Genomic DNA, 27,961 nt, shown 5'->3' with positions numbered 1-27,961 from the left:
GAGGAGAGGCCCTCAGGGTCTCGCTGGGCTTTGCCCACTGCTGGAAGGAGCAGCAGCCCAGCGCCGGAGACCCACGGACCTCCCCAGGCCTGAGGGAGAGGAGAAGCCCAGGCAGACCTCTCTCTTCTATTTAATTTTTTATTTCTATCGCTCGGTCAGTAAGCAAACCCCAGCACACCCCGTCGGGTTGGTTGAGGCGCCTACCCGCCTCTCCGAGCCCGCGGCCCGCCCCGGAAGCCGCCGCCGCTCGCCTGCCCGGAACCTTTAGAGCCGGAACGCAGATTCGCAGCGCGAGGGCCGGACCGGAAGGCGATAGCAGGTGGACCCTGGGGAAGATGGCGGCCGCCGTGGCGGGCCCATGTGGACGCGGGGCTGCGGTGGGCGAGGAGGCGGACAGCGGTAACGGGCGCTGCTTCCCCGGCGGGCGCGGGAAGGGACGGGAGCGGGAAGGGGGTTGGGTCCCTCTCTGTTCGGACGGGCTTCTAAGGCCTCCCCGGCCCCCGCCGTCGGTCGCACCTCGCTGCCCCGTCCGAGCCCGCCGGTGGGCCCGAGCCCCTCCTCCCCCTCCGGAGCCTGGGCCGAGGGTTGGAGCCGGTTGGCGCGGGGCGGCGGGAGCCCAGCCGCCTGCTGAAGCCCTTTCCCGGTGGGGTGGAGGCAGCGGGGCGCGGGGTGCTCCGTGCGGGTGGCTTCCCCACCGTGGCTGGTGGTGTGCCTGCTCCCTGCCCGCCGGCCCTGCCCTCCCTGCGCTGTCGCTTTTAGGTTTTCTGGTTTGTTTTTTTTTTTTCTGCTTAACCCACGGAGTACTGACAGCAGCTCGTTTATTCCCTGGGCCCACCAAAATAACTTTCGCTGCCGCGTGTCTCTGGGGTACCCCTTTCTTGGGGGCGGGCGGTGACTGGGCAGAGCTGGACGAGCTCCGGGGTGTGATGGGCTGTGTGTCTGCCTGTGTCCGTCTGTCCGAGACGAGCATCTGCTTCCTGCTCTGAAGGAAATCCGTAAGATACGCCAATTACAGTAATCCACCAGGAGAGCACAGCATATAAACACATTCATACTCCATCGTTTATACATGGTTTTCCACTTATTCTTGCCTCTTCATGTGTTGTGAGGGTATACCTCACTAGTTGTGATTGCTTCTTAATTATGTCATGTAATTGGATTTTTTTTTTTTCCTTTATTCTGGGAGGAATCAAAGTTCTGGCTATTTGGAGCTGTAGCTCACAGTGTTCGATTTGAGGGCCAAAACTGAACCCAAGGGGAAGCCTTGTGTGAGAGCTTCTTTCAGAGCTCATTTCTGAATGGTTGCTGTTTTTAACTATATGTGTCTACACCTAGATTACTGAGCATGTTCAGAAGAGTAAAGTATGAAGATGTGTATGTATATTTCCCACGCATATATAATTAGGATATTTATATTAAACCTATGCTGGGCTTCATTCTTCGCAATTCAGAGTAGAGCCCCAGGTTCTACTCTGGTAGAGTTAATCTAGTTTAAATTACTTTGAAATACTTCTGCTTTATCTTATGCTGTTGACAGATCCTCTGATGTATTAAAGACTAAGTCATGGCTGGTTGTTGAAGCCTTGGTCATCTTTCTGTAATTGTTGAAAGCAAAATGTTGTTGGTATTATCCAGCATTATCCTCTTATTTTATTGGCAGAAAATATTATGTAAAGGAGACTAATACGTGCTTTTGTAATTTTCATTTTTATAATTGTGATATGGTTTTTATGGCTAACTGTGGAAGTCGGTCCTAAGCAGTGTGTGGAATTCAGGTTTGGACTTTTGGTAGCTGTTAGCTTTTGTATGTATAAAAAGGCACAAGTAGGGGTTGATTCCTTGTTTAAAAACTAGATAGCAATTTTCTAGCTTGGGCAAGGCTTAAGGGTGAGAACCTGACAAATTGTTTTATGTGTAGGAACCAGGATGTGGTGATGCACTTCTTCACATGCAATGGTTTGAATTTTTTAAAAAATGTGGAAATCAGGATATGGAGACATACTGGTATCATAAAAAGGATGCCTTTAGTAGTTTCTAAATGTGTTGAACAAATTCATTACTTCTAAATTTCCAATTTATAATTGGGACTGTTGAAAAAAACCCATAACTTATCCTGCGTGGAGCATGACACAACACTGTGTTTACCTCAGTGGTGGTAAAAATCATACTGATATAGATAATGAGCAAGTACTCAGTAAGTATTTCCCTTCCACATTTGTGATGTAAACATATAATCTTGCTTCTTCCCGTTATGATAACTAAATGCTCTTTGAGCCTCTAAACATGCCTGGGCATTAGAGGCTTTGTTTTAAATAGGTTAACGCCACTGTTTTGCTGCTACATAGGGTTTTTTTCCTGGTTCAAAACGGCACATGGAGAAGGCAGAGTACTAAGTTAGTCTGGCAACGGAGTGTATGTTTATATTTGTTAAGTAATTAAATAGGCAATTGATTAACAGGAAATATCATTAATAGCTATCTGCATGGTTTTACGGAAAACAGATGTTGTGAAACAGTCCTGACTTCATTCTCTTAATGATTTGGTTGATAAAGGTAGCTCATGGGATATAGTAGTGCTTGCAAAGTAAAGCACTTGGCTCAGTAGTACTTAACATCGTGATTTTAAAATGCGCTTTTTGAAGTAGTGTGAGAGTGGTAGATGGATGAAAGCCAGTCAGATGATATCTCAGAGTTGGTGGGGAGTTGTCCCCTTGCTGGTGGGACTGCAGAAGTGTCAGAAACCAGCCTCCTTCTGTCCAGCACTTGAGTTGTGGCCTTGAAAGTTGTATACAAGATAATTAATTTAAAACTTTTGGGTGGCACAAATATTAGCGGAATAGTAGTTAATAGTGGCAGGACACTTGTATGCTTTGCTCTTGCTTATATGATAAAGTGGGTCCACCAAACATATTTTAGCACACCCTAAACTTGCATCCTGTTTCATTCTAGTTAATCATCCGCACCATTAAAGGCTTTATTTCTGCCATTTGACCCACTGAACAGACTAATGAGGGAAGCGGTAAATTCTTCATGTGTGTGATTTGCCATCTAGTTGGCTGTTCTCACTTGTCTTGCTGTTGCTTGATTCCAAACTTCAGTATTTTCACTTTAATTCCTTCTTTTTTGTTCTGAAGGGAGCATAGGGTAAGGAAACTTGAATTTGGGGGTGTTTTATTTGTGTATCAAGAACTTGAGCAGTTACTTATACCAGAAAAGCTCAGTGCCTCTGGTTTCTTTTGAGCTACCTGACAGCTGTCTTGATTCTGGATTTCACAAAGCAGTCTCCCCTCTTTCTTCATTATGCTTAGGTAATTGTATTTTTGCTGGCATTATTTTCCTTGAGCAGATTTTGCTTTCAGGTAAAAAATGCCTCCGTACCTTCAATTTAATTCATGTGGCTGTTTGCATTTAAACACTAGATGTCACTATTGCAGTTTGTATGTAGGTATGTGCATACGTGCATATATACATACATATGTGTGTGTATATGCGTTTATAAATTATTTTTGAACTGGAAAATATATTTTTTTCCCCAAACTTACCACTCCTAAACATCAAAATTTTCATTAATAATAATTGTCAAAATTTTCACTAATGATAAATATCCAAGGCTGCCTTTTCCCTTTTACCCAACCTCTTAAGTCACTTTAAATCATCACTGAGATGAGCAGGCACTTGCACTGGATACTTTCTAATAAATTCATTATGGTGGTGTATGTGTGCTTGGGGGATTAATTGTAACAGTAAGCAGTACGTGGCCCTGAACTCGGATAACATTTGCATATGGAGCAAATTATGCTAGTGATGGATCCTTACTAGAGACAGAACTCCTGATACTTTTTTTGTTCCTTTTTTTTTTACCCCTAGATTCTGAGTTAAGCTCAGGACTTCCAGAAGACAGCTACTCTTCAGGAGGTGAAGCCTTGGATGGTGATGATGAAGATGAAACAGCAGCCCTTGGCAATGCGGCTGAAGAGGCAGCAAGCTCCAAAGCTGGCCCAAGTGCAGGCTGGGCAGATGCCATGGCAAAAGTGCTCAACAAAAAGATTCCACAAAATAAGTCCACAATCTTGGCCAAGAATAAAAAACTGGAGAAAGAGAGAGAAAAGGAAAAACAAGAAAGGCTGGAGAAGAGGATGAAGGTGAGAAAAAGATGCAGTATTTTATTGTGCAGTCACAGTCAGATTGGGATACATGCAAGATTCCCTCAGCAGGAGGATTTGGGAGAGTGCTCTGAGGCTGTCTCAGTTTTGGAATCTCTCCTCCACAGTGATCTCAAGTAGTTTCAATTTTTTTACTTTCCAGACAGTCATGCTGTAGGGCTTTTTCCCTTATTGCTTTTTCTGGGCCGTCAGGCAGCCTGATCTTTGGCAGCGGGACTGTTCCAGTCTGTCAGCTTAAGGTGTTTTTGTTGTTGAGAAGGTGAAAGCAGCTCCTTTAAGCTTAGTTTACTAATTGCTGTTATTAATTTGGGGTATAATTCACTTTGTCAGCATTACAAGTTGAAATAATTCTCTCTTAACGAAAGTGAAAGGGAGAAAGAAAACTGTTTTCATTTAAATTCTGCTGTGACTTCCAAAATCAAAGGCCTCTAGGTTGTGATTGCAGTAATTATTGATGTGTTTGTGAACCATTATTTGCTCCCCTCAACGATTTTGCTGGTAGGAGTTTTCTATTACAGTGTCTGTGCCCTAAATTGCTTCTGGTTCTGAAACTGTTATGAAGAAAACAGAACTATGTTGGCAATTAAGTCATTTGTTTGTGTGTCTTTAGTGGAACTTTTAATTCCAGGCTGTGATTGATTTACCTTCAGGCTAAAAATATATTAATAGTTGTAATGTCTCATCTTACCTGTTGTTTCAATGGGATAACCAGATTATCCACCTGACAGTCTGGGACATGCTGTGGTTAGGCCACGGCCTGCCTTTTAAATACAGAGGGCTTCAGTATGGCATCTGCTCGCTTATGGTTGTCCTAAATACCCGTTCTTATCCAGTAAACATGTGGGAGTACTGCAAAGCAGAGGTAGGCTGCAGGTCCCCAGACTGACTTGTTTGCTCGTAGAAAAAGTTGAGAACTCTCTGCCTTCTATTAATTTCTTGCTGATGAAAGCTAGAATAGGGCAGCTCTTTTGATAAAAGGCCAAAACATGATTGTAAATTCACAAATTTGTGGTAGTCTGCCTGGAATCATAAAGATAAGGATTCTGAAATTCCATGAAAGACTTCTTGCATAAAACAGAATTAATGCAACATCACCAGGCCTAGAACACTGTTAAATTGTTAAAAGGGGGAAAAAATATTTCATTACCTTACTTCTGAAGCAGATGCTGGGGAAGTATAGTGTTCTCCTATTCTAGCAGAAATAAAGCTGGTAGTGTTGTGGCCTCTGGTAATGTGAAAGCGGATTAGTTTGTTTTTCAAACTCAGAGCCTCAAAAAAGGACAAAAATCACTGTTATACACAGGAGTTGTTCTCTGGTAGGCACTTGGTGCTTTTCCTCATGTTTAAGTTCTGCCTGTTGTAGTCTTTGCTCTGCATCACTGTCGGTCACAAAGCTGTACCGTGATTAATTCAGCTGGGGAAGTCAAATTCCCAAGGCTCAAAATGTGACATGCCTGTCTTGATATATCCAGGATTTTATTATGTATAAATTTCTCTGTGATCAGCTTGTGAAGTCTTGGAGTTAAAAAACATCTTTGAATAATTTCCTTGTCCGTAGCAGTCAGCGTGAAAGCATTTTGAGTTTTGTTTCCAGACTCCCTTTGCTTGTCTTGAGCTAGAGGCATCGCTCTGGTGTGACTCTTTTCTAGTTTTTGCGGCAGAAGGCAAGTGACTCTGTGAGATTTGACTGTGGCTCCTGGGGTGTCAGTGCAAGAGACTTGCCCCACACCTGTTGTCCAGCCCCATACTGCTTACCCTCAAACCAAGCTGAGCTTTGTTGGTTTATCTTTTTCTTTCCTCCTGCTACATACTCTATCAGAGTATGCTGCATTCTCAAATGTTCCATGTTGTTTCACGTAACAATATTTATAACGCAGCTCGATAAAAAGCGGGAGTGGGAAATGATGTGCCGAGTGAAGCCAGATGTTGTCAAAGACCGAGACAGAGAAAGAAATCTTCAGAGAACTGCCACGAGGTAAGAGTTTTTCTGAATGCTTTCCTTAAATATATGTATATCGAAAAGAGGAGGAAAAGGGGAAGAAAAGGGCTGTGCAGGTAATCTGTTTCCAATCAGATTGAACTCTTAAGAAGTGACTAGCAGGAGCAGAGTGATTTATATGCAGGACTGCATTGTACAGTATCAAGTTCAAGAAAAGATTTCAGAAGCTTTATGAAAGAGTAAAAATGTAGATAAGAATGTAATGTTTGCTTAACAAAAGTGCTTTGTTGGATCCCCTCATTTTGTTAATTTAATGCTTTAAAAATGCAGAAGAGTTGTTTCTACTGTTCTTTTTTCCTTCTCTGCAGAGGATTCACCAGATCCACCGCTCTTAAGTTCAGTTGCCTGTTCTGCATTGCAGTAGTTTGGTGTTGCAGAACTAGTTGAACACCTTGATGTGCTGTCTGTATCCATCTCCTTACTCATTTCTCTGCCTTGTCCCCCTACTTCAACTGCCCTAAAGATCTTGCCTGAGGAATTTAATAGCTGGTTGTAGGACGAGTAACATGCTTCTGGGGATGAAACATGCTCTTGCACTGATTTCAGTCCCATGTTACCATGCTTATTTTGGGGTCTGAATAGTTATTTGTGGATTTGTTTGTTATTGGTTCCTAGCAATAAGTGTGAAGGAAGAGTGAAAATTAAAGGTCTCTTATGTTGTAGTAAATGTTACTTCTTAACTGAATTGAGGTTCTAAGTAACCATTTTGGGGAGCTAGAAGCCATCCAGTGTCTGCACTGATGAGTTGCTTTGGCAGAGGGTTCATTTCTGTAAAGGGAACTTGAGCTAAAAATTGTTTTGTTTTTTTGTTTTCTTTCCCCCATCCTAGAGGTGTTGTACAATTATTTAATGCTGTCAGGACACACCAAAAGAACGTTGATGAGAAGGTGAAGAAAGCTGGGAGCTCTGACAGGCAGCGTGCTAAACTGCTGTCATCTGTTTCAAAGAAAGATTTCATCAATGTTTTAAGAAACATGGAGGGTGCTAAAGGAAGCAAGTCTCCTGCTGGAAAGGCCACAAAAAGTAAACAGGTAGGCTTCATCTGGGAGAAAAAATGCATACAAGATACCTTTGCAGTATAGTTACTGTCCATTAATGTGCCTGCTCTTCAGTGATCGAAGTGCCTGTGTTTTTTGAGACTACTTAGGAAGGGAGCGAGTAGCTCTTAGGCTGTCTTCCCTGTCTTTTGAGTATCAAGGTACAAAACACTGGAAGCTCTTCTGATAAGACGTCAAGCCTTGTGTACAAATAGTTTGGTTTAGCTGTGTGTTTAAAAAAAGAATACGAAAAATTGGATTTTATCTTTGATTTTGCACCACCCATGGAACAAACTACTAGATTTTAGTGGGTTGTGACATTTGGAATTTGGCCAATAGTAGTTATCAGCTCTGTAAAAATTGTGAAAGGCACAGGGGTTCTTCATCTTGCACAGTGTATTAGACTGTATGGCTTGCGTGTTGCGTTTTGGGCATTTCAAACTCACTTGCTCTGGATGATTATGGTATCTGGAACTTTGCCATACAAGTGAATACCGCAACAGAAAGAAACTGACATGTATGAAACATTGTATGTAGGCTTTTCTTTCCCTAGTTTTGTGTGTATGTTAGGCTGATGTGGCTTTATTGCTGTTACGATGTTTTGGTATCGTATTTAAAATATGAAAGAAAGTATTTTAACACATTCCACTTTTGCCAAACGTGCTTGAGAGAGACACGGTGCAGGTGGACTCATCCAATTCTATCAGTTCTTTCAACTCACCAAGTAGCTCAGGGTTGAAAACAAGTTGCTCAGACATACTCTTTCTCGTATTTCAGAAGCTGCACGTTTTTGAAGCTTATTTGTGTTCAGGTTTGAACTTTGTGCTTGGTGGTGGGTGGAATACTTCTGTTGGCCCAGACTCACAGCAGTTAACTAAGTGCTTTTCTGTGCCAGGAAGAAATACTTTAATCAGTTGGGAGACAACAGTTTGTCATATGTTTTTTGTTTGTGTGCACTTGGGGAGCATGCTGAAACACTGCCTGGCCTGAAGAGCTCATACAATTTTCATGCAAGTGTAATATTAAAGTATTTTTTAAATTCTTTGGATAATGAGAACAATTTAGCTTGGTGCTGACACTTTATTTCTCCTTAAATAATTCCAGCTTGCTGTTTGGATGGGGGGGGGGGGGGGAGTGCGTGTGTGTGGTTCCTTTTTTTTTTTCTCTTTTTTTTTTTTTTTTTTTCCTCCCCTGGAATAGCAGAACATTGGAGTAATAGCAGTGCCAACTACTGTTGTAGTAAGCATTGAATCAATAGCTGAGGAAAAACTAAGACTTTTTTTCTTTGTGTCAGATCGTAGCAGGGCAATTTTCTTAATTACTAGGTCAGAAAACATAGATTGCAAATGTTTCTATGCTATAAAAAAAAAACAGTCTTATTTTGGCAGCGTCAGTAACAGCATATTTCTGTTTGAGTGCTCTGGAGGTGCTTTAGATGTTGGCTGGTTAGTGTCAGTTTTGAGTATTGATACAGGTTCTGTTTTCACATCGCTTGTGAACAAAAACTTCAGATTTTTGAGTTTTTCATTAATATAAGGCTATACTTGTAGGTTTGTTTTTTTTTGTTTGGGGAGGGGCATTGGGTTTTTTAGGTTGTTTTTTTTTTTTTTTTTCTTTTAATAGCCATGTCTGCCTGGATAGACCACCGCTTCCCTCCCTCCCTTGTTGCATTTGCTTCAGTGACTCTCTGTTCAGTACTGAACCAAACTCTTTAAGAACAGCTTGAGAAGGAATTATTAATCTGCCTTATTTTCTCTTGAGAATATATCTTACCTGTTTAGCATGCTTCCATCCCCATAGTTGTTGGTGCTTGAGGATCAAAATCTGATCTTCAGTCTCCTCCTCAGAATTACACAGACATTTAGCCACTGAACAGTACTGCTGGCCTCCACTGTCGTATCTCTGCTTCTTGGTCTTTGAGGGTTTTTCAGAGGGTAGTAAGCAGGGATGAGGCTTTTGGGTGGTGAACTCCTTGCAGCAGGAGTTTGGTAGATTGTTTGTGCCATCTGAAAGCTTTTGTTTGTTTGTTTTGTGATGGTTTGGTTTTTTGTAGCAGCCTGCTTTGTTTTTAGCAAGTGAGAGTACGGCATGTATTTAATTTTTAAAAAAAGGGGGGAAATATATTTATTTATCTCAACAAAAACAGTGGAAGAGATGCCAATTCAAACTCCAGGCATTCTACCATCACTTAAAATGCAGTCCAGAACAATAAAAACACCACCCCACCCACATAAAACAAGCAGACAGCAAGAAAAATAGCAGAATAAAGTTTTCCCAGTGAAAGCAAACCTTTCTTGACTCAAGCCTTGTGCTATGAAAGGAGACTTGACTGTATTTATGAGAACAGTCAAATGCTTTTTCTTACTCTGCAGTGGTTTTTGAATGCAAGATTTGCTGCCATATTTTTGAAAGTTTGGTGGTTTCTTCTAAATGTCAGGGGTTGTTGAAGAAACCCCTTAAAGCTCTGTTGCGGCTGACTATTTAGTCAGGTATATATATGCATGAGAAAAAGAAATTAAATGCTCTATAAAGGCCCATCGGTAGCAGTGGGATTTCACAGTAGCACAACCACTTAAAAAAGCTTCTTCTCTATTTCCATCAGCTTCACGCATTGATGGGAAGGACAGGTAACCTGTGCCCTGTGAGAACGTTGTTTATAGTCTTGTATACTTTTAGCTGTTGGCCTAAATATTACTTAGTGTACACCCACCCAATGTAGCTATGAAAGAAAGACTGTAAGGCTGTGAAAAGTTTCCCATGCCATGTGAAACTGTAGCCCTTCTTGGGGTTTTGTGTGCCCAGATGGGAGTAATTACTTTTCTGAGCTGGAGCCAAAAACTTTGCCTTTCATATCATTAGCTGTTTATCAAGGTATTTCTTAATCCTTGCTGAGCCAGCTGACTTGTGTAATATTTTTTCCCTGTTTTTTTCCAAGGTACTGTACATGATGCTTGCCTCTGGGTAAGATCATCTAATTTCCCTCCCCTCATCACCTTATCTGAAAGCCTTGCAATGTGGGAGAAAAATGTAATAATTTTCTTTTTTAAAAAAAATCCTGCTTGTTTGTTGTTTGGGTGGGTTTTTTAAGTTTTGGGGTGGTTTTTTTGGGGAAGGATTTATTGGGAGATATGAGAGCTTTCAATCTTGTTCAACACAATCCTTCAGACCAGATTTTCATTTCAGTATGTGTTGGTTGTATCTTGCAGCTTCCCACCTGTAAGATACTGTAAGAAACATTATTAAACTACAGGTTTAAAAAAGGTACATATCAGACATGCTGTCTTTCCAGCCCTAGAGGCTGAAGGCATCTTTATGTCTATAGCAGAAATACAAAAGTAGGTAGTGGCAGTAAAGGATTCCTTGCAGGAATCCTTTGTTTTCTTCAGGTCCTTAAGAAATTTCTGTGTGCTCTTAGGATTATGGGGTAGGGAAGTACCTTTGCTTCCAGGGCTGAGTGAAGTTTCTGATCTCTTAGGGCTGCACAGATACGTTGGCTGATGTAGTGAATTACGTGAGGTCTTGAAATCCTAATTGTAAGAAAAGAAAGAAATTCAGAGTTAACACTACCAGAGCAGCCTCAATGCTTTTCCCTTGGTGCATGTCAGTTACAACAGGGTTGTTCAGTACCAGAAGCTCTTGTCTTGACTTTTTGCTTGTCATTTGTGCTACTCCCTGTAAAGCATTACTAGGTGGTAAAACATTTTCTAGTGATGTATAAATAACTGGCATGAAAGTTAAAAATATTCTTTGTGATAAGCATAACCTGCACTCATCAACCTGTAGTTTCGAATTAGGCCTTTGTAGCATGGTTTTCTGAATCACCTATGTTTGCTTCAACTCGTAAGTTTTCTTAACACCGGATCTGTTGCAGAGCATTTCAGTGGTGGAAGTGAGAGCAGGATTTCCTGGTCTACTTCAGTAACCACGATCCAAATTCTGCAAGGTAATTTTTCTACGTGACTTGGAGGTACAGTTTGCTTCCCGTGTTGTGATAGCATCTGGAGAAAAATGGTGTATTGGTCTCAAAATAGTACCTATTCTAAAATAATTTATTGTTGGGAACGAAGATGAGTAAAGAATATCAGTGCTATTTCATATCAGCTATTGCTCGTACGGGACTTGAAATAAAATGCTTTTCCAGAAAAGTTCCTTCTGCCTGAAGGCATTTTATAAATTTTAAGTTTGTAAACACAGTGATTAGTGTCAGGTTTGCTACAGATTTTTCTTTTGTTTATAAGACTTTTAATATTCATAACTATTTTAATTTTAAGCAGTAGTTTGAAGATTGTTCAAGGGCAGGAGGAGTACTATATTTCCAACTTTGACTGTTGCTCTTGCTGGGACACAAGAAGTGGCATGGGAGCTTTCAGTTTTCAAGTTTAATGACTATATAAATGTGCTTTCCAGCTTAAAAGTTAGATCTGTTTAAAACCTGTGAGAGCAACTGCCTTCTTTTTCTTGGAGATGAATAAGTACTGGCCATTGGCATGTTGCTCTACTTTTTTCCACAGTTTCCACAGTGCAGAAATGGGAAGGGGAAAAAAAAAGATTATTTGGAGGGACAGTAGTCTGAACAATTGCTTCAACCAGCTGTAGTAGTTTATTTCTAAAGTATGGATGAAGGCATAGAGGACTTCTAGAAATTTGGTAAGGTGTATCAACACATCTTTTAATCTTAAAATTAAACTTTTTTTCTTAGGTGATAATGACATTGCAGAGTAGCAGAAGTTTATTACTACAGCTGTTGTGTGCTAGTTTTACAGAACTAATTGAAGGAGTAACCGAGCGTGCATGTGTTCCAGCAAATTTGAGGGGGCAGCCAAGTATTAATCTAGCTCAGCTGCAGCCAGAGTAAATGTATTCTCCCAATTTTAATAAATGTCTTCCCATCCATGCACAAAAACTTTTAATTTGGATTCTTTTATAAATTGTGCATTTGTATCTGTTTTTCCCAAATGTGTGTACACTGTCTTGAAGGTCACCTGGTATATGTTTGGAGCTGATGCTTTTAATGTAGTTTTTTGGGTTTGTACCAAAAGGTTGCTGACTACCTAATTGTATGCTGTAGTCTAATTTTTATCCTTAGGGATAAATACAGTGCAGCCTGCCACCAGTTTGCTATATCCTAAATTCCATATGTTCTTTAAGGTGAAGGGTTGTTGTGCAATATTAGAAGTTGTTTGGTGACATTTTTACTTTAAATCTGTTTACAGGAAGATGTATTGACTTTACCCAGTTTGGGTCATCAGAAAGGTTAGATTTTTAAGATGTACAAGCTCAGTTCCCTATCTGTTGCCATAGCCAGTAACACACGTCTGTGTTAACATAGGAATGTAGGTTTTTGTCAGTATTTAAATGTGTATTTGATTGATAGATGTCAAGAACTTGACACTGTGAGTTCAGCTCCAGATAAGAGGATTAAAGGCCATGTGATGGCTGTATTTCACTAGGTTCACCCTTTTTTCTGTGTTTTTTATCCTCAGATTTCCCTTTCTGCTCTCTTTCAGATACTTAATCAGAAGTCAGGAAGGGGAAAAGACACTGATTTTTTTGCACTCTGTTTCCATCAGCCTCTTTTTTTTATCCTTGTCATGTTTTACGTTTCTGACAGATTCTTTCCCCTTGCACCTGAGGGCCAAGCATGCAGGCCAGCGTCCTGGTGCCTAATGCGAGAGCAGCCCTGACAACTACTCACAGAGAAAGACTGGTTCCCTGTTTGTCATCATGAGTCACGCACGGTCCAGTTTAATGCTGCCTTCTAAGATGCAGATAGTATGTGATCAGTGAGGACAGATATTTTAAGAGAATTTGGATACTAAATGCCTATCGTATCTATTTAGGTGATGACCTCAGGTTTGGGGAGGGCAGTCCTCCAGCTGTTTATAACTTGGCCAGATCTGAGAAAATGTTCATGGAGATAGCAAAAGACACATTCCCAGCTCCAAAATACATCCTTAGCTGATTTTTAAGTTCAAAAAGAATGAATGATGCAAGGTTTTAATGGATGCCTGTAGGAAATGTCTCCTTCTTTCCTCCTTAGAGCTGTAGACAAAATACTTTTGAGTTCGTCCTTCTATGAAAACGGGTGAAGTGATTTTAGTTGAAACATCGTGAAAGCCTTCAGCATGAAGCAGTTGAAGTTTGGCAAATTTTGTAAGTGAATATAAACAGGGACTTGTGATTGAAATGTCACGCGATACTGAAACAGCTCCATCTGTCATAGTTGAGACTAACTTGCCTTGCTATTTAATTATTAGTGCACAGGATGCTATGATGGTGTTCTATTTTCCCAGAAGATGTTGCAAGGCTTTTTTTCAGTAAAACTATGTCTGAAACAGCCACATGAAAAACTTGTGGTATACATCTTCTTTTGATTTTCCTGTAAGTATACAAAGCACAAAAAGTCAAATCCTATTTATTGAGTTGGAAGCCTTATAAAAGCAGCTCTCCACTTTTGGCTTTGTTCGTAACTCTTACAGGGAAGGCAATGTACTTAGAGAAAAATATATCTAAACGTTTCATCAAGTTTTATAAAATAATGTTCTCTGAAAGTAAGAAAGATTGGGTGGAGCTTGTCTATCTGAAGCAGTTTGTTTCCCGCATCTAGGCATTTTCTATTGGAAATTATCTTGAAAAGTGATTCCCTTACTTTGAAGTTTTGTTAAGGTATAAAATGTTCAGATTTCCAGAGTGTTGAACTTGCAGATGTGTATTATAAATGACCTCTGTGGGCACCTACTCATTTGTTTATCTTGGTAGACTTCAGGAGTGGTGGGTCAGACTGCTTCCAGCTTCCAATGGTTAGAGGGTTGCTGAATTCAGTGGGGTTTTTTTGTTTTTTTTTTCCCTATGGGAAGATCTGGCAAGTTTTTAATGATAGTTTCTGAAATTTACTGAAAGCTTAGAAAATAGTTAGTTTTTTTTAAAAAAAAAAAAACAAAAAAACACCCTACTATTATTACAAATGATACTAAAGCTGTTTTCTTGGAAATATCTGACCTCTTTTCAGTTTGTTGCTGAACCCTGGACAGTGTTCTGCATGTGGTCTGTGTCATTTCTTCTCCACCTGCAGGTGTTTGGAGAACCCATACAGAAACGTAGAAGGAGATGGAAGGGTCAGAAATGCAGAGAAAGGGTAGTCAGATGGCCAAGATAAGGGATTGGGATCACAAGCAGTTTACGTATTCCCTCTTCAGGTTTAAACTGCTTTTAGAAAGCAGCCTGGGAGTGTTGAGGGGTATGGTCTGTTCCTTTATGAGTTTGCCACTCACCCACGACAGTGTGAGGGAAATTACAGGAATATAAAATCAGAGAGACTTGAATTTGCAGACATTTAGGGTATGTTGCAAAAGCCATTTAAGTAAAAGCAGGGGCAATGAGGGTAGGGAGGTTTAGCCAGACAAGCTGCTTAGTAGTCATAAAAAATTCAGTATTTCATATTTAGTAATAAAAATACACAAAAGCTAGTTCTTTGTGGTGTTGGTTTTTTTTTTTTTTTTTCTCTCCCTCCGGCCTCATAGTTTTTTGGATCCCTATACTTGTTTCAGGACTCAAATGTAAGTGGAAATCCTGAGTCAGGAAGAGGAGGCTTTTTATTAGCCCCACTTCTTCCTCATCAGCTACTCTATGAGATGATTTCTTAAGTGCTGGAAGTGAAGGACTTGGTCATTACTGTAGCCTTCGTTGTTTGAGACAACCTTTTGGGACACGCTCTGTTATGCCTCTTGCTAAATCATAATGAAAAACAGTGGACGATTTCGGCATCACTTGTAGGAAATAATCTGAGTCACATTCAGATTATTCAAAAATCTGCAAGCGGCTAATTTATTCTAAAAAAGGATCAAAAAATACTCCAAACAGCTGTGGGCCTGCATGTTTCCTACTGTGCCAACAGGCAAGCTTTTATAAAAACCTGCAGAAAATTTTAGTTACCCAGCTGAGGTAGTGCATAAGTGTCTTGCATAAATGGGTGACATCTGAGAAAAATCTGTTGTGACTCAAATATTTGTCTAAAGTAGGCTGTTGAAAGACATTAGTATTTGACTTCTGAGGGATAGCACATTGAAGGCCTTAGTCTTGACTGGATGCTGTTTACTAGGCAGTCTTGCTGTATCAGCATATTTTCCAGGTACAGCTTGATGGTTCAGGAATTGGGTAACCTGCTGCAAGGATGTTGTGGATCTGCGTAATGTTTAGGCTGATCTTTAAACTCTGTCATGTCTTCATTACTGCAACAAATACACATTAAGAAATGTACGGCCAGCTGATGGAGAGAAGTCTCTTTTTTTATTACTTGTGAGAAGTTGTGTGGTATTTTCTTTCAGGGTTGAAATGCTAAGTGTCTAGAAAAGTTCTTTCTTCCTTTATTTTGAATCCCATCCAAACAGAAACATTTTCAGTTCATTATTTTCCTTTTAGGAATAACGATGAAAGCTGGTAAGGAGTCGTCCATATAAGTTTGCTCTTGGTAATTTACGCTTTTTGGTACAAAATGAACAATATTTTGCAGGCTGGTTACCTGAGGCTCATGATTAGCTAGCATGAAAAGCTAGTCTTTCTGATGGACAGCATTCTCCTTTCCAAGTCAGGATTATGATTCAACTACTTTGAATACTATAACTTGCTATACAAATTTTTGTCTGATAAGCAATGAAAGTATAACCTGTTGCTTTAAATACAGAAGTCTTGATCATATGTTGTTTTCAACCACAGTACTCATTGGGTCTTTATGTCATGAATTAATTGATCTCGGTGCTGTGTAGTCGTTGCTCAGGATCCTGTCATTCAAGTAGGTGAAACATGAAAGCTGTGTGGAGACTTACAGATGAGGAAGGGGTAAGAGTAACAGGAGAATACTGAGATAGTAGTGGCCAAGCATGGTAGGCAGTAATTTCACTGTCAGAAGTATAATTGCTGATAAACAGGCATTGCAGATGTGAAGGTAAAAGCATATAGATGAGGATGATGTAGTAGTTCTGTTTTTACAGGGGGAAAAAACAAACATGACTGAAAATGAGCAGTGATGGCATACTGAAAGGGTATACTGTCTGGAAACTTTCTGTCCTGATGTGTTGTGTGATAACCTAATACAGGGAATGTGTTATCTCTGTCTTTCCAGGTATCTTTTCTGTAACAATTTGCAGTCTACTTTGAGCTAATTTTCCTTTGGTGCCTACTTAAAAAAGCTTACTTGTGGAGTGTTTTGGCCTGACAGTTGGAAAGACGGTGATATAATTGATATTCATGACATTGTCATTTTGCCTTGTATTTTACAGAACATGAGTTACAAATTACAGAATGTATTCCACCAGGGTAATTACTAGTATGGGTAAAGGTAACAGTTCCTACCTATGTTGTAACTTAAGTGTAAGATTGTTTCATTAGGTGAGGCTTATTTTCAGGAGAGCGTATATGAGTTTTTATTTTCTGTGAGTAGCTCCTGGGTGTAGCATGCCCACGCTGTTCATCCTCTCATTAAAACGCGTAAAGGGAATCTCAATGGCAGTATGGCCAGACATTGTCTTGCAGCAGCATGTGGTAAAACTCCTTGTGCAGTGGAAGGATTTCTGAGATGGCTGCTATCAGAGCTGGAGCACAGCATGGGCTGAGGAGTTCCAGAGCGTCCTGTATGCAGAAGGGCCCTGCATTATGCCTGAATTCTTAAAATATTTTTGTTTTTTCTGACAGAAATACTGATTTATGAGGTTTCTGATGAACTAAGGCTGAGGAAATCTGTTCTCTCATAAGCTCTTTCTGTGATTCTTCTTTGCAACTGAGCATTTGATAACAATGCTAATGATTTTTCTTCTTTGCTTAAGTCCAGATGCTTGTTTTTAGAAATTCTGTAATTCAGTTCTGACCCCTCTAAGGTTGGGGCATGTTTAAGCCTCTGCATGCCAACCCAAAGCATTCCTTCTCATTCACACATCCCCAATTGTAGTAAACCCTAGAGGAGGATGTGAAGATGGGGAGATTCCTCATGCAGGTCATTAAGCTCTGGGTGGTCTTCTGGCTGTGCTCAAAAGGAAAATCAGTATTTGTTGTGCTTGTAGTAATAATTCCAGTACGTTACTTGGAGAGAAGTTTGAACAGGAACAGCGGGTTTCAAAACACACTGTAAAAAAATTTTGTTCTTAGATTTATTTACTAGAAATGCCAGTGCAGATTCTGGTGTGCCCAAGAGACCTTGTGGTTTGAGTAAATCTCCTGTGCCACTGTTCATATCCACAGTATAGCATCACTTCAAATATAGCAAGGCAATTTAGTTCAGTCGCTCTAATTTCTCATTCAGAGAGAAGGATGCAAATGGGTATTGAATGACTCTCACCCTAAGGAATAAACGATTGTGCAGAATTATACGGCAGCAGAATAGACTTCTGTTGTGCAGCTCGCATGTTCTGCAAGCTCATAAACGCTTCCCAAAGTCAACATGAGTTGCTGTGAGACTTTGGCTCAGAAGTTCAAGATAGAAGTGGTACAGGATATATTGTCATTTTCCAGATCTGTGGTTTTTTGTCTGTTTGGGATCAGGAGTACATAGGAACCTTTCTTGTAGTCAAGATCTCACTGTAATTCAAATTAAAGTTGCAAGAAGCACTGATGATTAAACCCAAATACAATTTTTCTGTTAAAAATCATTACATTTCGTTTTCTGCTTATATTGCTGCTTTAGATACTTCAGCTGCAGTTTTCTTTATTTCCTCCCAGCCTAGAGGAAACTTATTTTCTTAGCCTGTGAGCTTGGATATTCCTGAAAACAAATTTAGGAGAAATGATTATGCTGGTGTTCTTTGTTTTCCGTTTCCTCCCCCTCCTTCTACCAAGTGATTTTTTTTTTCTTTTTATTTTTTTTAATGGAAATGTAACACCTCGGTTTATGCCTATGCTGGGAGGGTTTTTGAGCTAGGTTTAAACCGACTTGCTTGAGGATGAGGAACAGAATAGCAGCAGTCATTTGGAGCAAGATGCAGGCTGGCGGGGAAGGTAATTGTCAGACAAATGCGAGAATGCGTTTTGGCAGTTACACACTTTTTAACTTCTTTGCCATGACAAAAGCCTCCCTGTATTTCAAGGTCTTAGATGTTTGTATTGAGCAAAACAGAGGAACCTGGGGAGGCAGTTCAAATTAATTAGACATGTTAGAATTGTTTTCTCAGGGCTTAAAGTTGTTGCTTGAGAGATATTTATGTTAGAAATTCCTTCCCTGACAGGTACAAATAAACGTTTATTGTATGTGATGGTAAAGAGAGATGCCCCTGCAAGCTCTGGCATTTCATCTTGTACACGGAGCAAAGGCGTGGGAGTCCAGTGTGCTGATTGTAATTCCTAGGTCTGAGAAATGTTCATTTGTTAATACCCTGCAGTTACTGTCTTCTGGATGCAGGCTGTAGGGGAATCGCTACGGTGATGTAGGTATGTTTGCTGTTTTACAGATGCAGAAACTGGGGTATGTTCAAGTGACATGAGCTGGCGGAAAGCAAAGTGCCATGCTGTCTTTCATCTGTGCACCCTGATTTCAAGACCTGTCTTTTAACACCGCTACTCATAAATAAACATTACGGGAATTTGGTCTGCTTATGCATAGGGTTCTGAAAAGCTGTGGCAAGCTTTCCTGCTCTGGTTTTAGGATGTTGAACTTAATTCCCTTAAGCTTTCAAAGGAAGCAGGCTTTGAGCTAAGGCACTCTTTTGCAGACTGAAGCAGCTGTGTGCAGTTACAAGCATCCTGCTGCTTCTTCTGACAACTTCAGAGGGGTAGAGAGGATGGATCTCCCACCTGAGTGGCAGTGAAATCTGCCACAACTCCAGCATTGAGTTTGGCAGGTCTCAGTTGAAGATACTTACTGTAATGTCATTTACCAAGAGTGAATCACGTAGCTCCATGTTTTTGCAGTCGTAAAGAAATGAACCAAACCAGGGAGATTTCTAACTTGATCTTGATCATATAGCTGCTGATGATGCCACGGGGCTTTCACAGACCAATTTCTTCAAAGCATCCAGGAGGGAATTCCAGCCAGGATCCTGAAAGGGACAGCTGTTTGTTCTAGGTGACAGACCTAAGCTTTATATTTGGTGGGTGGGTGGTTTTATTAGGACTTGGCTAAGAGTTTCAGTTCATCTAGTCCTGGTGCAGATTTTAGAGGGTATGTCTTCAAACCAGAATTAGTTTGGGAAGGATGTCCCCACTACAGAGCCCAGTTTGTCTCAGACTTGAGCTAATGCTGTGATAGCTTAGGTGGCACACCAAGCAGGCAAGATGGTGTTTGTTTTATTTATATGATCTCTTTTCAACTGGACTATTGGTCTGGCCCAGCAAATAAGTATCTGCACTAGAGTAACCACAGTGTGCATTTTGCTCTGTCTTATTTCAGCTCATGATAACAAGTGTATCACCATGTGCCAGTGGCTCCTGAGATATTTTACTAACTGCTGCCTCTCAGACCTTTTGAAATAGGTTGCCACACCTTCAGACAAAGAACAAACCCATTCAAATGCATGGATAAAAAAGGAGAGGGGAAAAAAAGCAACGCCAGAATTTTTCACTCCTTGCCTTACCGAAGGATCCACTTTATGTAGCGTTACACGCTAATGTTTATATAGCCTGCTTTGTTTTCGTTTGAGGATGTTCAAAGGGGACTTCAGTGTTGTAGTGAAATGTGGGATATGTGGATGAACAGCTGACTGGAAGTTCAAAAGTGGTGGTATAGAATGAAAGCTGGTTTATTTTCCACGTGCCAAGAATCAGTTTTGTTTTATTTAGATGAAACCCGATTATGGCATTGAAAACCCGAGTGTATTAACATTCTTACATAAAGCAAGTTGGAAAGCGATGTTACAGTTGAACTAACTGTTAATTATACAAATAGTCTTGCTGCATATTTTCTTAAGACTCCAGGAATGTTTTGTGGTACAATAGATTTGGGGAGTTTTTATTGTGAGAGGAAAATAGAGCAGTAAATGAGTTAGCAATGAAGATACTAAACACGGCGTTTTCTTCACTTGGGAGCATGCTTAAAATTGATTAAATATTTGCTTTCAAGCACTTAATCTTCATCTTTGAGGCACGGACATGCTACCTCTGTCTTTCTCCTTAGGGCTTGTTGTAAAACTCTATTCAAACCTTTGTGGTGCCTTACATAGCGGGTAATGCTGTGGAGGATCAGCATCCCTCTTTTGTTGAGGTCCTGCTTTTGTCCTGTTGTTCACTTGACACAGCCAGAAAGAAGGGCTAATTGTTGCTGAATAGTAGCTTGTGATGAATTTGAGCATTCCGCTTTTCAAACCTTGAGCCTTTCACTGTCATTGCTGACAGTAATCTACTGCTTCTGTGCTGTTTAAAAAACAAACCAAAAAAAATCCCTGTTCTGCGCGTCTGGGGAAAAAATGGAATCTCTGTTGATTTATTATTGAAAAAAATAAGAAAATTGGATTGTTTTGTAAGGAGGATGGGATTCTTCCATTTAGGTATCTCAGATTTTACTCTGTGGCATGTTCAACCAGGGATTTATAAAAGGTCTGGGATTAAAAAAGAAAAAGCTTGGTGACTTTTGTAATCTTTTCTACCTTTCTCTACTCTGCAAAGGTATACACATAAAACAACTGAAATACAGATAAAAGGGCGGGGGGGGGGGAAGCTACCCTCTCCTTGTGTCCCTGAACAGAGTATCTGTGTTTGCACTAATACAGATTATTCCCATGTGAATATCTTAAGGTCTGCCTAGGGACCTACCTTATCTGTAACTCTCTAATTCCTGGTAATTGATTACCCTGTCTGAGGTGATTTCAGGCTTTACTGGGTATAGCATTTGAAATGAATTGCTGCAAGAGTGGAAAGTGGTTAGGAGGCACTACCCTGTGGAAAAGGGGGATTGTTGGGATGGGAGAGTTACTCTTAGGAGTAGGCATTAATGAGAGCAGCTGTGAAGATAAAAAAAAAAATCCACAACAAAACACATTGCAAGCATCTCGAGGAACAGCTGTAGAGTTTCTCTTTGTTTGAGCTGGGCCCTGGGAGATTCCTTTTGGGAAGAAAAGTGTTAAGATTTGCTATCCTATTTTTGTGAAAGTAATCTTTCAAAAAGAACTATAGGAGATGTCACACTTAGCATTTCCGCTTTGGTTACCTATTAAAAATACATATCTTGTTTGGCAGACTTTTGGCACTCAAATGACTTCTGTTGGTGTGATATGATGTGTTAGATTTACAGTGATGGACCTGCATTCTCTATTTCTCATTTCTCCATTGTTTTCATTGAACAGTTTTTAGTATTTTCCTTCAGTAAGAATGTAGGAATAGCTTCAAGCTGTTCTTTAAAACTGTTGCCACAGGATGGGGCTGTTGCACTGCCCTACTTTGATCTGTCACTTAGAACTGCAACGTAGCGCGGTTTTCAGTGCTAACCTAAAAATCTACTCCTGTCACTTTTCTTTATTGTTTACCAGTCTGTGTAGTGTGGCCTCAGTTTATCCACTTTCAAGAGGTAGGAAATTTGGAGTAAGGTGGTGTTGGCTTGCTGAGTGTAGATCAACTTTGTTTCTTTTAGAGGCAGCTTTGCACCATATGACAAGCCCAGGTAGTGAGGTAATAATCCACATAAAGGGGATTTGGTTCAAGTATTGCAGAATATGTTAAATATTAAATTTGGGGGGTTTTAAGCCTTTATTAAATCCATATTTGTGTTTTAGAAATGTGCCAAGAAGTGTTCTAATGAAGCAGCACCTGGGGGTTAATAAATGATATCATGAATCCATTCTGATTGCCAAGAAAGATTTTAATAAAGGAAGTCATGCCCAAGGTTGACTGTTTCATCCGTGAGGAATAATTGTTTTGTTTCCATATTTCTTTTATTGGTTGGTTTAAACAAGTTTGCTTATTAGCATCGTCATGTATGATTGTCCTGCATATTTCTGTGTAGCATGTGCATAAAAGCTAGCCCTCAGTAGGTCTGCCAATGCAAATTGTAAGAGTGTGAGAGGTGTTATTTTGATTACATGAACAGCTTCCATCTTTTACTGCCTTTCACATTCATCTCATCTCCCTCTGTTCCCTCTTCTCCTCCCATCAAACATTCAGGGTGAAGTGAAGTCTGAAGAGCGGCCAGAATGGAATATACTGCGTGATGACTTCATGATGGGAGCATCTATGAAAGACTGGGACAAGGAAAGCGATGGAGAGGGCAATACTGCACAAGGAGGTGGTCTGAAACACGAAGATGAGAGTGACTGAATGAAACTAAAAACCGTTCAAGATAATGTTTTATCTTAACGTTGTTTGGATAAAAAGTCAGCATTCTGTGAATGTACAACACTTGGAGGATATCTCTTTTTTAAAAAAAAAAAAAAAAGAAAAAGAAAAAAAGACTTGCACAACTTTGGAGTGTTTTCTCCTCCATGTCAAACTTTTATTTAATATAGCTTCATTTGCTATACTGAAATCCTGAAATATTTTCCAAAACATGTATAATTTTCAACATATTTCCAAAACATTTTGTACAGTCAAAATAGTGGCACCTGCCCAATAAAAGAAAGATTTTGCCAAGGTCATTAAAAGTTTATACATTAGTCATGGCAATTGATGTATTAGCGTGCCTGCATTTCCAAATCAGTGTTGCACTTTGAAAAGTTGTTAGCAATTCGCAACAGAAATGGCTTACAATAAACACAGAAATGCCGTCACCTTGTAAAGTTATCGGACTCCTATGGAGTCTTTACTACTTTGGCCAGGAAAGGTTTTGTAGATAATAAAGAAAAGTAACCATTAATGTGATAGTTCTGGTCTTGGAGCATTAGTTTGATTGGAGACAACTCTGGAAATGTAATTGTAAAAAGAGAGACTTGACCCTACTAATTGGCTTTTATATTTTTATATATATATGTATGTGTTTTTCCATTGCAAGTCTGAAGTTGTATAAGCTAAGACACTGGTAGGAGAGGAAAGGACAGTCCTTGCTGGTTTTTTGTTGGAGGAGGGAGGGCTTTTGTAGCACTACTGCATGAAATTATATTCAGTGTTGCTTCGTTTGCAGTTCTGGTGTTCTGGTCTTTTTCAGTAAGGAGCCGGCCCTCCAAGATACACCCTGTGGGTTTAGTCAGCTGTAATGCTAATTCCTCGGGTCTGTAAAGGGTCAAACAAAAGCCCTTCCTTAGGTGTGTACTGTAACAGTACCAAATTTTGGAAAACATACATCAGCATAATACTATTGGCTTTATTTAAGCTACAGCAATTTCTCCTAATTAGTTGTTTGGTTGCGAAGGTGCAGAAGCTAACATACATAATAAGAATATACTCTATAGAAGCATATGCATACAGAAGGAAGTGCATTGTGATTAAGGTGTTTTAAATGAGAGGCTGGGGTTGAATTCTGCTGCCTTCGCTGTTCCAGACTGGCTGGCTGATGCTGTGTCGTTTGTTTAACTTTGCTATGGCATTTCCCCATTTGCTATGTGAAGAAAATACCTTGGGGCCTATTAATTGATACTTAAAATACATAGTACTATTCTGTCTGTTTCTACAGATGTCTTAGTACAAACCTTTCTTTGTACCTGCTTATATGCAAGATATGATTAGGAGCGACTTTCAGATTTTCAGTCTTCAGCGTTGAAATGTGTGGTAGGGCAGTGGATTTAGATTTTCCTAACAAAGGCATTGAGGAGGGGAGGGGGGCTTGAACTTTGCGTGTACTGCAGGACAAAAAAATATACATAGAAAATGGCAGAGAAACCCATCCTAACAACTGGCAATGGTTGTGTTATCCCTAGCCTGTTCATCTGGTATATATTGTAGCATAATTCTTTGAGGAGAACTCAAAGCTAACAGCAGAAATGTTTAGATTTTCAAGCTGTTTTGAGTGTTAAACATATTAGATATCTGAGGAGACATTAGTTTGTGGCCTGATATTTCTTGTCGCAAATAAAGGCATACACCCAAAATATCAAGTGGCAAAACCACAGGAGTTTGACATATGGTTATCCCGGCTTCTGAAGGTTAGACATCTGTATAGCTGTTCAGTGAGAGCTGGCATCTCGTTAGTGCAATACAAAAATATACTACAATGAGTTTTAAGTCTATGAAGCAGCATAATAATCTGATCTGACACTGCTTTCTTTCTGCAGAGTTCAGTTACTTTGTGTGGAAAAATTACATCAGCACTCTTAAATCTACAGTTGTTCTCTAGTTTGATATCACCAGTCTTTGTCTGAGATCAAATTTTTGGAAAATAATCCAGTTTTTCTTAGGAACTACAACATCCTGAGGTGATTATTAAAAATTTCAAAATACTTTCAGAATACTTCTACAATATTTGGATGTTTGAGTTTTATTTGTGCATTTTTGAAGTAATGTTTTGATTAAAGCACTGAAGTGTCACTTGTGTATTTAAGAAAACTGTGGAATATATCAATATTGCTAAAAATATCTTGAGTTTCTATTTCATTTAGAGCACATAGCAGTAATTTTTGCCTATAGGTGGAGAGCATTTCTTGCCTTTTAAGAAGCATGATACTCAGATTTTAATGTATGTTGGGTAGTTTTTTAGTTTTGATACTGTACCTTGCCTTTGCCTTGTCCTTTGGTTGTGCCACATGCAGAGAAACTCCTAGAATAACGTAAATTGGTAGCTACCTCCAAAAGAGAAATAAGCTCAAGACTCTCACAGCAGGTGGGAGCGGTATATTTTAATTTTAGGCATTTGGTGGCCGATTTATTTCAAGCTTTGTTGTAATTGACTAGCGATTCAGAAGAAGAGCTAAAGCCTGTTTGGCCTAGACACCTTCCAGTCTCCTCTCTCAGCTGTGGGATCGGCTGCCCTACCCGCCTCCCTACGCACTTTTTCAGTGATGTTCTTCCTTTTCAATAGCTACCAAGAACAACCTTTGGCGGCTTTTCCCAGCCATCAGAGTGCTCGGTCTGTTTTGCCTGCTCCCAGGAATATATCGGCTTAAGGAAAGCTGTGCCGCTGCCCTTCATTCCAGAGAGCATGAATCATCTCAACTTTGTATATTTCTGTACCTATCTATATAAAGCCAATAAGGATGGGATGGTTCCAGTTTTGTTAGGCTTCAAGCCAACTCCAGAGTATGTAGAGTTTAATATTCTATGGATTGCATGCAAAGCAACAAAGTTTTGTTTAATAAGAGAAGGCACAGGGTCAGCTCTTCCCATGTCTCTCATCCTCTGGTCTAATTTCTCTTCACATTAATTCTGCCAACTTTTTTCAGCAAGGAAAGCATGAGTTGGCCTATGGAGAGGAAAAAAAAAAAAAAAAAAACCACCCAACCATCTTCTCCCTGCTGTTAGGGAAACACTTTGGGAGTGGTGGTGGAGTATCCTTGTTGTGCCCAATGCTACTGCACCACAGCATCTTTCTTCCCGGCTAAAACACGGAGGGAAGAGCTCCCACTTCTGCAGCTGTGAGGCAGGTTCTCCTGAGTTCACAAGTCGAGTAGAACAAAAGAGCTGGAAGCTGTTGCCTGGGGCCCCTGCTGCTTCCTAGTGGAGATAGGGCTTTTTTTGTGTGTGTGTTTTGTTTTAAAGAGAGAAATGAATTGCTTGGAGGCCATAAAAGTGTTTTGACTATCTGATGCTTCCAGAAGAAGGTGGTCTGTAAAGTCGCATCTGTTCAGAGCTGGCTCAGGAGCTGTCTCCAGGGAGGAAGGCAGAAGTCATCTGGCACACAACACTCTGCACAACTTAAAATGACAAACTTCTCATTCTTATGAAATGAGTCCTGGCATAGTTAATATCCACACAGAGCAGTCATCAATGTTGTTCACTTCCAGCCCCTGCAAATTGCTCAATGATTTCTTCAAGACTTGCTGAGGTAAGGAGTAGGAGGGCCAGGAGAAGACTTGAAGTAGTGAAGACTCTTAGGATCTTGTTAAATAGATAGGGTCCTAGTGCTAAATAAGATGTTAAACTTAGACTCCAGGACCTCAGTGGCAGACGCTGGAGACTGGACAAGTTCTTGGTTAACAGATGGTGGAAGACTGTCGATTTCATTTACTGCTATTCTAAAGCAGTGGCTTTTAACCTCTTGTCAGTATGTAAACCTCAAAGGTTTCACCTCTGTAGATGATCTAGCAGATAAGGGCTTTTCCGTAGTCATTCTTTTTCAGACTGATAGGGATGGCTGATATTTCTTAGACAAAGCATTTTGTTTTCAAATGCATCTTTTTAATTGCTTTTCTCTCTTAAGGGACATGTTGAAATAAAACTCCAGTCAAACTGAATAGCTTCAACACCAAAGATGCTTGTATTTGTGTAATGCTTCATCCTCTGAAATTATTTCCTTTTGTTTAAATCCATGCGTTTCATCTGTTGGATAGCAAGTTGTAAAATGAATTAGGACACTGGTCAAGCCTTCAGATATGACCTCATGAGCACAAAACGGCTTCCAAGAGGCACCTTGGAAGGTGATTTTAGGAATACTGATGAAAAGCATTATTTCTTCAGTGCCCCTGTCGTTTCAATAGCCCATTCTCTCATGCCAGTGTGTGAACTTTTTGAGCATTATTTTTCAACACCTTCTCAGTGGTTCTTAATTCTGTTTTCAGTATATGTGGTGTTAATTATGAACTGCTAACCAGGATCAGACTTGCACTGAGGTTTGATACCACTAGGATTTCTTACAGACACTTATTTCTTAAGTGTTCTCAGAAGTACCTAAATAATTAATAGAAATAGTTCACTTAAAAGATACACTGGTTACACTTCTTATCAAAACTTAACACATAGTTTAGAAATGGTTAAATATGCAATGTACTGATGTTATGTACTAATCAGATCTTTAAGTAATGTCTATTACAGGCATGTATGATCACAAGTAGAAGGTAACAGAGGGTTGTTTGCAATAGTTTTGAAACCTGTTTGAATATTGAAGTACTTGAAGATACCACTAGCTATTTGTGAGCCCTTTATAAACTGCATTATGAATATAATCTTGGAGATTATGACTGAGGGCCCTTGGCTATTCAATCACTTTGTTGCTTTTAACTTTGTTTTTCTATCCCAGTTAAGAAGGACATTCCCATTCTTGTTCAGAATGGAAATACATACAAGTGTTGCTTCATCCAAGCAAAATGGTAGAGAAAAGCTTTCTTGGTTATGTGGATGTTTGGTTTTGATTATCTTGAATATTTACTGCATTGACTTTCAGGTTGTGTACGGCTTATCTAAAGAGGATTTTCTTTGTTTTTCAAGTGACCCATAAATCGCAAAGTTTGTGGGCAGTGATGTATTAGAAGAGTAAGAAGTTGCAGGTAGAAGTACAGGTATCAGCAGTCCTGGGCTTCATTCCCAGCTCTGCCACTGGCATAGATTTCTAAGAGTATGCTTTTGAAGCAGCCTTATACACAGGGTATCCTACGTCCAGGGACAAATATTGGTGTGGATCCATTTCAGGAAGGGTGCCTGAAGTCAGGCAGCTGAATGAAAACTGTTGCTAGGGGGCTGAGCACCTGAGCTCATGGCTCTTTGTAACTGAGGCTTTGACATACCTGCCCATCCATACAGTCGCCGCCTTGCAGTGCTCCTTAGAGATGAAGGGCGATCAAAACCACACTGTTAGCCTTTGCACCATTGTGTAGGTCTGCTTCCTCATTTATAATCCCAATGAGTTTCAGAAGAGCTTAAGGTTCATAAGTAAAGGATGTTGCACGGCTACATGTTGGTAACAGTAGTGTGGTTCTCTATACTGTTGGTTTTTAGGCGAGCGAAATACCTGACAGTACCTGCTGAAATCCCGTTATGTGCTTATGAAAAAAATAT

General features: G+C 40.0%; 1 protein-coding gene across 1 annotated transcript; it reads left to right on the top strand.

The window, feature by feature from the left end:
* The first annotated feature begins 309 nt into the window (after positions 1-309).
* On the top strand, positions 310-24,703 carry RRP15 (ribosomal RNA processing 15 homolog). Its single transcript, XM_082305434.1, has 5 exons — positions 310-399; positions 3,867-4,141; positions 6,040-6,137; positions 6,991-7,192; positions 22,271-24,703. Exons 1-5 carry the CDS (start codon positions 336-338, stop codon positions 22,421-22,423), a joined length of 792 nt encoding a protein of 263 aa, XP_082161560.1. The 5' UTR covers positions 310-335; the 3' UTR covers positions 22,424-24,703.
* The last annotated feature ends 3,258 nt before the right edge of the window (positions 24,704-27,961 follow it).

The sequence above is a fragment of the Platalea leucorodia genome, assembly GCF_965183815.1.
Source record: "Platalea leucorodia genome assembly, chromosome: 3".
Classification (NCBI taxonomy): Eukaryota; Metazoa; Chordata; class Aves; order Pelecaniformes; family Threskiornithidae; genus Platalea; species Platalea leucorodia.
This window is presented reverse-complemented; position numbering and strand designations above follow the sequence as displayed.

Coding starts and splice junctions, on each gene's coding strand:
- RRP15 (XM_082305434.1), top strand. CDS start 336: ATGGCGGCCGCCGTGGCGGGCCCATGTGGACGCGGGGCTGCGGTGGGC. Junction 4,142..6,039: donor GGCTGGAGAAGAGGATGAAG/GTGAGAAAAAGA, acceptor TTTATAACGCAG/CTCGATAAAAAGCGGGAGTG. Junction 7,193..22,270: donor AGGCCACAAAAAGTAAACAG/GTAGGCTTCATC, acceptor TCAAACATTCAG/GGTGAAGTGAAGTCTGAAGA.